General features: G+C 32.3%; 1 protein-coding gene across 1 annotated transcript; it reads left to right on the top strand.

The window, feature by feature from the left end:
- Window positions 1-6,588: 6,588 nt before the first annotated feature.
- LOC21400902 (9-cis-epoxycarotenoid dioxygenase NCED6, chloroplastic) lies at window positions 6,589-8,430 on the top strand. The gene has a single exon (XM_024167401.1). It carries the CDS (start codon window positions 6,589-6,591, stop codon window positions 8,428-8,430), a length of 1,842 nt encoding a protein of 613 aa, XP_024023169.1.
- The last annotated feature ends 2,873 nt before the right edge of the window (window positions 8,431-11,303 follow it).

Raw genomic sequence — 11,303 nt, 5'->3', positions numbered from 1 at the left:
GCACAACAAAAAGATAGCGTGGTTCGATAATAATACTGTAATCTATCATCTATAACTTTTTTTTTTTCGCGTTAATACTACAACTTTTCTTTTTAGACATGTAGAAGTGGGGATAATTTTTATACTTCAACCATTTATTTAAGTAAACTAATATTCATTTAAATTTACTCTCTTTTTAATTTAATAGTTCAAGCTTAGTCCGCATGACTTAAATCAAATTCTAACACCTCACCCTCTCACGTCAATTTGCATATTTTCTTTCTCCTTTGTGTTTCTTTTTTTCTCTATGTTTTTAACTTGAATATTATACACTCCCGTTCTTACTCTTTTTTCTTTTCTATTACTTTTTTTTCCCCCACCAACTGTACAGTTTTTAAAGGACAAACCATGCATAGTTGCATGTGTATATAAGTTACAGATTTTTTTCCCTAAAGTGATTGTTACATAAATAAATACCATATATATAAATTATCTTTTAACTTTATATGTTATAAAGTAGGATTATATTTTCATGAACGACTATGGAAAGATCGTAAAAACTTAGTTAAGTTGTTACTTAGTTATTGTTTTGTAAGATTAGTATCTTCTCGTGGACGTTTGGTTTATGGATTCAAAATCATTCTCGATTTAAGTGTATTTTTTGTGAGAGAAAATACTGTAGCGAACCGGAACCATAATTTGAATTATGGTATGAATGTAGCAACAAACAACAATCTCTCAATGACCTCTAAAAGCAATGACGGCGACAGGGGGCTTGGCCATGGTCCCACCTAACTTTTTTTTTTCCTTTCTTTTTAATATAATGATTTTAATTTTAATATAATAAGTATGTGTATAAATTAGATTTGACCAATCTTAAATTAATTGTTCTCTACATTTAATAAACAAAAACTGTTATATACATATACATGTTGATATAATCTTAATTAAAAAAAAATTTGACCTCCTACCAATAAATCCTAACTCCGTAACTATCTACAATTACATTATTCCAACACAATGCAATGAAAAATAATTTTATTTTATTTTTTGAGATATAAATTTCATAATTGTTCGATTTCAAGTCTAATTGTAGGCCTCATTAGCATACTTATATATTTTCATAACAAGAAATAATTATTTTTTGTATTTGTACATTACTTGATAAACCAATAGCTTTATTATATGAAGCGTTTGCTAAAAAAAAAAAAGAATAGAGTAAAAAGTGTTTTGTTACCAAGGAGGGACGTCCCTCATACTAGTTTTATAGAAGAAAAAACTCAGTAATAAACAAGGTTATAATGAAGTCCATATAAATACAAGAACAAATAACGAATCCAATAAATTATTTCGACTACTAAATCTCTTTAAATTTAGAGATTTTCTAATATTAAAATAAATTCAAAACTCTTACTAGAGGCAAATTATATTATAAAATGTTGACTTTATCTAATATACTTGCTGGCAAGGTAGAGCTATGATTAAAGGGTCAAACCTTGAATCGTAGTAGAAGAAATCAATATTATAAGTAATGACAAGATAAGTTTGAGAGCGGCTTAAGTAGCGAAAATAATTTTTGAGAGCGGAAAAGCATAAGAATAACAATCGTCTAGAGATTAGAGTATTGTTCATTGGAGCAAAAAAGCTATATAGAGAATGGTGTTGGAGATGATGCAGTGAAGGTAGACATTTTTTTTAGCCATTAGGGTCAAAGGTTTAGAAGAAGATAGTCTAAATATTTAGGATTTTTTTCTTTTTTCTTCCCCTTCTTTTTGGGGGTAGGGGGAAGGGGATCGAGTAACTTTGGATCAATAAAGCTCTAATACCATATAAGAATTAAAAAATAAATAAAAAGAACAAGAGCGCATACAAATTTAAGTTGATTGAACAATACTATGCCTCTATCCATGGACTATGTGGAGAGAAATTTTAGTTATATTAGAGCTATCAATGGGCTACATATAGAAAATTTTAGTCATATTAGCGCTATCAAGATACTACATATAATTGAAAACAAATTGCAAATACAGAATCAGGTAAGTTTTTCAGTGTTAACTTTTTCTAGTAAACGGATTATATATATATGTACATATATATATATATATATGAATTGTCTCCATTAATCCAGCGCCGTATTAGAGTGACACATTTATATTTTCTTTTAAAAATATGTATATTTCATTTTAAAAACATGTATATTTCCTCTTAAAATATGTATAATGTGGGGAGACATCTATAATTTATATAAACATCTATATACATGTTTTAAGAAAAAATATACATGTTTTAAAGAAAATATACATGTTTTTACAATAAATATATATGTGGCACTCCAATCCGGTACCGGATTGGAGACTTTACTTATATATATGGTCAGATATTTACATGTATACAGATCTAGATCTACACAGTGGCAAACCATAAAATGTGTTGGAGGCGTGATTGAAACCTTTGAACTAAATTAAAATGCAACCATTCTCTTAAAATTTGTTTCTCTTCACATTAGTTTTACTTCTTCTTATTCTTCCAATAATACTTCTTCTTCTTCCTTCTCCTCTTCCAATAATACTAAGCTTTGTAATAGAATTTTAATGAGGTCTATAAGATATTCTGATTTTCAAAGTCGTGGGTTTCTGCTATTTCTTGGGCGCATCGAACTCTGTTTGTCTTTGTTCCTCCCATTAGTCTTGTTTCGAATTGTTCCATCTTAAGGTTGCTATATTTTTACTTATTTCCCCTGGAGGTTGATTTTATTATTATTATTATTATTATTATTATTATTATTATTATTATTATTATAATTATATTTTGAGTAGGAGGTTGATTTTATTATTTGATATCTGTATTTTGCTTTCTTTTTATTTAATAATATCGGATAGACTTGATGTGGCATGGGGTCTTTAGTGAGTGTGGATTTAGTTAGGATGTGCTAGTTTTTCTCTTATGTCAGTTGCTCTCCCTATTCCGTTAAATAAAAAAAAAATAAAAAACTTGTAAGTATTTAATTTAAATTTAAAAGTTTATAGCGCCCCAAAAGTTATACTTTTATAGAGTAGTATAGTTGTTTTTTAGTTTAGTTAGAACTTTAAAGTTTAAAATATGACTATACTTAAATCTTAAAATTTGAGGTACAACTGAAATTTTTATAGAAAGTTCCATGTAAATATTGCTTTTAAAAGATTTTAGGAGAAGAAATTAGTGAAAAATAGAAGGAAAAAAGGAAAGAAAAATTACATAAGGAGCGCTTAAACCCAATTAAGACAGGCCCTAGATGTATATAAAATATATACAACATATTCCATGGCAATCAAATGGATAATAATATACATATATATATATATATATAGATGTGTATGTATGTATAATATTATCATATCAGAAAACCAAGGGCATGTAGACAAGTTTAAGAATGATATCACAAGGTGATATGTTCATCATATCGGTGGTAGTGTTGGTTAGCGTTATGCATTTCCGACTGTGCGCGCGGGGACAAGGAGAAACATATGAGGTTGTCTGGTCAACCGTATATATATATATATATATATATATATATATATATTATGTATATATATATATTATATATGTGTGTATATATGTGTGTGTATATATGACCTCATATATCTTACTTGCATCAGCTTCCTCGTGTGTGTCTGTATATATTTATATGAATATTATATATGGTATATATTGTATAATAATAATGATAAAATTAACCATTACTCATGTGATAACAATTTAACTAACACGGCTACATTAGGAATATTCTAAGACTCAACGATCTTGTTTTTTTCCAAGTAACATTTATGTTATCTAACTTGAGGACTTTTAAGAATGGGAGAAATATTCTACGTATATATTTGATATGCTCAGATTCAGATTAACATCATAATCAACTAATATGTAAAAGTCGGTAAATTAACATTTTTTACATATGATACTCAATGATCGATGAAACTTTAAAAAGAAAAAATCCAGTATCTCGACACAATATTAAAAACGCAATGCAAACAATAACTTTTTTATTGGAGAAGATAGAATTATATCACATAAATAATTATTAGTTGGAGTTATATTTATAATTTTTCATATTAAATGAAAAAAAAAATTAAATCTTTATTTAACAACGTATACATACAAATTAAAATTTATGAATATATTAGTGAGAAGACACGCCCCACTAGACCCTATGTAAGCAATATTTTCCTAATCAGAACCTCTATGGTTTTTTTAAGGAAAAATTTTATTTTTGTACATTTTGTTATATCAAAATTTGAGATAAACCCTCTGTTTTTGAAAATTTCATGCCGTCATTATAAACCTTTTTTATAAGCTCTAGACAAAGTAGTTTCACTAATGCAAAAAAAAATATATATATATATGGCATCAGTTGTTGCCACAACTCAATATCAAACAATAAATTTCTCAGCCATCCCGACCTTTTAGAAAATCTTTTTTTTGTTACCTCGGAGCCATTTTTTGGACAAGAAAAGACAAAATTGCCCTTATTGTAAAAATTTATCTGTTGACTAGAATTTTGAAGGGAAAAAAAGGATTTTAAAAAATAATTTTAAAGAGATGAATTTTTAAAAAAGGATTATGCTCTACAGGCATAACAATTTCTAAAATCTTTTTTTTTCATCAAAATTCTGGTTAACAGATGAATTTTTACAATAAGGGCAATTTTATCTTTTCATGTCCCAAAAATGGCTCTAAGGTACCCAGAAAAGATTTTTTAAAAAGATCGAGATACCGGCATGAAATTTTCAAAAACAGAAGGTACAAAACTCAAAATTTTATATAACAAAGGGTGCTAAAATAAAATTTTCCCTTTTTTTAATACCTCCAACACTGATTAAAATAACTTATTGCACGCGTGTGCCCGCGCGTGTGTATAGTCAGGTTAATTATATATTACTTATTAATCCATTACCATACAGTATTTTTTTTAATCCTGTTATATATATCCCTGTAAGAAATAAATAGAAATGAGTTGTGTTTATCTGATGTATATTGTAGATTGTAGATGAATAAAAAGGGGGTAAAAGAGTTTTAAAAATAAAAGTAAAAGAGAGTTAGCATAGATTTATTTATTTAACCCAAAATAGGAGGGGAGACGAAGGAGACAGTAGCACAAATTTATTTATGCAAGTCTAACCACAGCTAAAAATCAAAGGGGAGATGAAAGAGAGAATTAGTATAAATGTATTTCTTGCACACTTGTTTTTTTTTTTTTTTGGAATTAAAATGTCTGTTATTTGTTCCTAGAACTAAAAGTTCTCCATACTTGCACACTTTTCTTTTGGAATTAAAATGTCTGTTATTCTATTTTAAATGAAAACTCTAAACTAATTTTTATAATAATACAGATTACAATAATAACAAAAGTACCGAGAAGCAATGGAATTTGTTCCTATAACTAAAACGACACTTTCATGTGAAATATAATAGTTAATGCTACGTGATAATTAATTTCAGGAACTACAACCATGATCAGTTAAAAGTAGTCAGCTTAATTTAATGTTACTAAAAACTTGTTTCTTGTCCCTTTTTCTGGCGCCATTGAAAACGTCAGTTATTGAGTTACATATGTTGGAGCTTAATAAAATATTGTTAGACCTTCTGCAGCCAAAATTTAAACCAGCTTAAGTTTGATAATTACTTAAAAGAGGAAAACCTTATTTCAGAGTACAAATAAAAAAAGAATCTGAAGTCTAAATAAAATGTAAAAGAAATGCTAAAAAAAACCTTGGAACTAAAGCCCGTTGATGAATGTGAGTTTATAAAAGGACACGGATAAACGACGGTTAATTCCTTGCTATTGAATTTCCCAACATATTCACTTAACTGCCAAACTAGCGTCTCATCTCAACTTTTCAACAGTACTTCTATTTTGTGTTACCTATCAGTTTTTTTTTTGCTCGAAAAGTGCATTTATTGCTACTTATTTTTGTAACGTATGTATGTTAAAGACTCTCAAAAGAAGCAAAAAAAGGAAGGGTGCTTATTTCCAATCTTAAAACTTTTTTTGTCCAAATCCGATGTTTCATTTATTTTTTTTAGAGTTTTTTTAGTAGAACTAGAAAAAAATAAGCTATATGTAATTTTTTATTTTTAATCATTAAATTTATATAAATATATTTATTTTGTATATTTTTCAATTTAACATAATTTTTATTAAATTTAACGATAAAAAATTGACCAGTACAGTAAAGAGGTCCTAGGGAAAAAAATCTCTTATTTTTTTCCATAGCTACAAAGACATTTCCATATTGATTAAGCATTTCCAAAAATCTATTTCTACCTTTTCCATCTCTCTTATAACTATTTCAGAGGCATAACATGGTAGAAGTATTGGCCTTTTGCCGGTGAACCAATTCTTGTTTTCAAAACGCAACTATCTACGTGTCTAACTCACCTCTTCTTTTGCTAGAAATCGCCCACTTGTAAATTTTCTTTTTTTTTTTCTATCTTTTTTTTGAATTGTACCTGTACTCTTAAGTTTCCTATAAATACACATACACATCTACTCTCGCATACCAAACATACACATCTACTCTCTCTCTCTCTCTCTCTCTCTCTCTCTCTCTCTCTCTCTCTCTCTCTCTCGCCATGCAAGTCTCTTCACAATTCACAAATACCACCCCACAAAGCTTCACTAAAATTCACCCCAATTTGAAAAGCTCCACCTTGTTTTCATTAATCACATGCAAAATTCTCATCAACCCTTCCAAAACCAAAACTCTGCCCCGGAAACCCCACAAAACGCCGTCGTTTCCAGGGCCGTTAGAGATCACCAAACCATTGCGTCAACCAACCCCAGAACTCGAACCGGTCGAACCCAACTCTCCATTAACTTACCTGAACCCGGTCCAGAGATTAGCAGCATCGGTTCTCGACACCGTAGAAATCTCATTAATTGGGCCGTTAGAGAGAGCCCATAAGTTTCCAAAAACTGTAGACCCGGCGGTTCAGTTGTCGGGAAACTTCGCTCCGGTTCAGGAGTGTCCGGTTCAGCACCGTCTAGAAGTTGTGGGCGAAATCCCGGCTTGCTTACGTGGCGTCTACCTCAGAAACGGCGCGAATCCCCTCCACGCGCCCTCAGGTGGCCACCACTTGTTCGACGGCGACGGTATGATACACGCCGTGATGCTGGACAACTCCCCCAGTCGCGCAAGCTATTGCTGTAGGTACACGCGCACGAGCCGGCTCGAGCAAGAATCTCGGGTGGGGCGCGCGGTGTTCCCCAAGCCGATCGGGGAGCTCCATGGGCACTCAGGCCTGGCTCGGCTAGCGTTGTTCTTCGCTCGAGCCGGGATCGGCTTGATCGACGCGGCGCGTGGCACCGGCGTGGCCAATGCTGGGCTCGTCTACTTCAACGGCCGGTTGTTGGCCATGTCCGAGGATGATCTTCCGTACCATGTGAAGATCAACGGTGACGGAGATCTCGAGACAATCGGACGGTTTAATTTCGATGGTCAACTTAATTGTCCCGTGATTGCACATCCTAAGGTGGACCCGGTGACGGGTGACCTACACGCGCTGAGCTACGACGTGTTGAAACGGCCGTACCTGAAGTACTTCAGGTATGACAAGTGCGGCAAAAAGACACGTGACTTGGGAATCGCGCTGGGGCAACCTACGATGATTCATGACTTCGCCATAACGAGGAATCACGTAATTGTTCCGGACCACCAAGTGGTATTCAAGTTATCCGGGATGATTCGGGGCGGGTCGCCTGTGGTTTACGACCGTAGCAAGCAGCCGCGGTTCGGAATTTTGTCAAAAAACGACGTCGGTTCATCCGCGATCAGGTGGGTTGACGTCGAGGATTGCTTTTGCTTCCACTTGTGGAATGCGTGGGAGGAGGATTCCGCCAATGGTGATGAGATCATTGTTGTGATCGGGTCGTGCATGAGTCCCGCGGATTCGATTTTTGCTGATTACGAAAAGGACCCGCTTCGGAGTGAATTAACCGAGATTCGGATAAACCCGAGGACCCGGAAGTCGACCCGACGGGTCATTTTGCCGGGTGTAAATTTGGAAGGAGGGCAAGTAAATAGGAGGCTTTTAGGGCAGAAGACAAGGTACGTGTACTTGGCAATAGCGGAACCGTGGCCGAGGTGTTCCGGCATTGCCAAGGTGGACTTTGAAACCGGTCGGGTTGAGAAATATTTGTACCGGACCGGTCGGTACGGGGGTGAGCCATTTTACGTGCCGGGAAAGATAGAAAATATTGTGGTAAATGAAGATGATCAAGGTTATGATGATGATGATGATGGATACTTGGTGGGGTTTGTGACGGATGAAGTGGAGGAGAAATCAGAATTGGTGGTTGTGAAAGCTTCAAGCATGAAACAAGTTGCTTCAGTGAAGTTACCAGCTAGAGTTCCTTATGGGTTTCATGGAACATTTGTAAGTGCGCAGGATTTAAAGCGACAAGTTTTGAGCTAGGCTTCCATTGGTTTGGCCATACTTCCATAAATTATTATACATATATACATATAGTAATAAAGAGATATGTAATAATGTATATATAAGGTTATTACATATGTTTGTGTTGTGCTAGCTGTTACAATTGATTTAATAAGGAAATTTTGTTGCTGTCCTTTATGCTTGATTTTAAGCCACTACAAAAAAACTTGACATTTAACGTTTAACGACTCCTATAAGATGACTGTCGTCTAATGTGCACTTAAAAACATGACCTCCAAACGGGCAGGTTTAGACGACGATTTTTATAAAAACCATGGTCTAATGTTCACATATATAATGACGGTTTCTACGGAAACCGTTGTCTAAATTTGTTTTCAACCCCTGTTGAATTTTCATTTCGCAAAAATTCACTCAAAAATCAAAACGCCAGTCCATTCCGTCAATCTCTCTGCCCAGACTGCACTGCTAGCCCAAATAGTGTCATTCTTCCTTCCGTTCGCCGCTGACTGCCACCGTCTTGTCCACAAATCCGCGAAGAACCTCAAGTAAATTTAATTAATCTTCTCCTTTTTATATAAATTTGAGTAATATGAATGTTGGATTTATGTTTTTTGGTAAAATTTGTTAGGTTGATGATGAAATTAACTTAAGTTTTGTGGTTTTGAGTATTATGGATGTTGGGTTTTTGTTGTTTATCTTGAATTTGTTAGGTAGATGATGGAATTTGTTTAGGTTTTATGGTTTTGAGTTTTATGGATGTTGAGTTTTTGTTGTTTGTCTTCAATTTGTTTGATAGATGATTTTGAATTTGTTTGGTAGATGATGAAATTTGTTTAGGTTTTGTAGTCTTGAGTTTTATGGATGTTGGCTTTTTATTGTTTGTCTTGAATTTGTTTAAGTTTTATGGTTTTGAGTATTATTGATGTTGGGTGTTTGTTGTGTGATAAAATTTGTTGATGTTGATGATGAAACTAATTTAGGTTTTGAGACATGCAGTAATATGGGTGTTGGGTTTTGTTGTGTGTCTTGAATTCGGTATGTAGATGATGAAATTTGTTTAGGTTTTATGATTTTGAGTAATATATGGATCTTGTGTCTTTGATGTTTGTCTTGCTTTGTTAGAAATGGACTATAATTTATGTGTTTGTGTAAGTGAGATATTTATTGTTTGGTTTTGTTGTGTAGCCATGGATAGAAAATGAATGTTTACAAATAGGTTGAGTAATGAATATGAGAAAGGGGTTGAAGAATTTATTTCCTTTGCAAAGAATATAATTGATGCAAGATCTTAGATTCCATTTGTTCTGATATGGCATTGATTGTACTTATCAAACATGGATATGGCACGGTGAAGAGGTTCCAAATTCATCTTCAGCGGTTAGGGGAACGGAAAGGAATGACGTTGATATTGATCATGAAGATGATGGAAGTAACTGTTGGGAATGGTGTCCTAGAAGCTTGAGATGTAATAGGATATTTATTATTTTTGTAATAAAAGAGTTTATTCATTATTTTATGTGCATATATTTATGAACATTTTATGAATATCAATGAAAATTCCATGATTATTTATGTGACCTCAAACATTGTATATAAGTGTTATATGAGAGAGGATAATGTTTAAGGATAATAATCAAAATGATGTTCGTAATGAATTTAATTAAAGCTCAGAATCTTTAATTAAAACATTATTAATACATGTCATTCCCATTTAGAATGGAATAGTGCTATCTGCACTATTTGTTAGTTTTTGAAACATTTTCGAGTGCGGAAGCGTGGTAGTGCGGATCGTGTATAATAAAAAATTTTCACAAAACCTTTTGAATACGCTATAGATTATATTAATTTATGTAATAATAAATTAATTTTATTAATTAATTGTTGAGAAAGGTGTCCTTAAGCATGAGATGTAATATTTAATTAACAAAAATAGTTTATTCATTATTTATGTGTATGTATTATTGATTATTGTATGAATATCATTGAAAATTCTTCGATTATTTATGTAACCTTAAATATTGTCTATAAGTATTATATACGAGAAGATAATATCTAAGGATAATAATTGAAACGATGTTTGTACTGAATTTAATTAAAGTTTTAGAATTATTAATTAAAACATTACTAATACATGTCATTCTAATTAAGAATGGAATGGTGTTATCCGCATCATCAATATAGAGGGATATTGAATGAGTGTATTATGCATAATGAGATTATGTAGAACTAGGACACAAACACAATTTGATTTTCTGATAATTTCTGTTAAATATGAAAAATCAAATTTGAGTCTACCGATTGTCATATATAGAATGATCTTAATTGTGAGTTGTTAGTAGACTCCTATTTATGGATTCGTGTTCTTTGATTTACTCAATACGGATTTCGATATCCTAAATCATATTCCTTGTATCTTGGGAACATGATAAAATGGATAGCCGAGAATGCTAATATACAAGATGGAATCCATTCCTTCTTCTTTGAAGAAGCAGATAAATAATTCCCTTGAGAGTTGATTCGGTACTTTGAATAAGTAACGAGCTCGTTTTCGTGAATGTGTTTTATGAATACACTATTCATTAGAGAATCAATGCTAGCTCTAATTATGAATTATTTATGGATGAGAGATCTATATGTAGTGACTATATCAAATGGACACTTCAAGTTCTTAGAAGTAAAGAAAGTCTATAAATTCGATAGTGCAATTCTAAGTTTTTAGTGGAGTAACTTTTAGAATTAATAGAATTAATTAAATATTAATTTTATTGTAGCTCAAAATTATAGGTCCATAAGTCCCCCTGTCATCCTTGTATTATTTGCAAGACAAGATGAATTATCGGGATTTTTTTCACTCACGAATAATTAATTGAGAATTATTTATATATTAAATA

Source organism: Morus notabilis, unplaced genomic scaffold (genome assembly GCF_000414095.1).
Source record: "Morus notabilis unplaced genomic scaffold, ASM41409v2 Scaffold508, whole genome shotgun sequence".
Lineage (NCBI taxonomy): Eukaryota > Viridiplantae > Streptophyta > Magnoliopsida > Rosales > Moraceae > Morus > Morus notabilis.
Note: the sequence above shows the minus strand (reverse complement) of the source record. Positions and strands in the feature narration are given on the sequence as shown.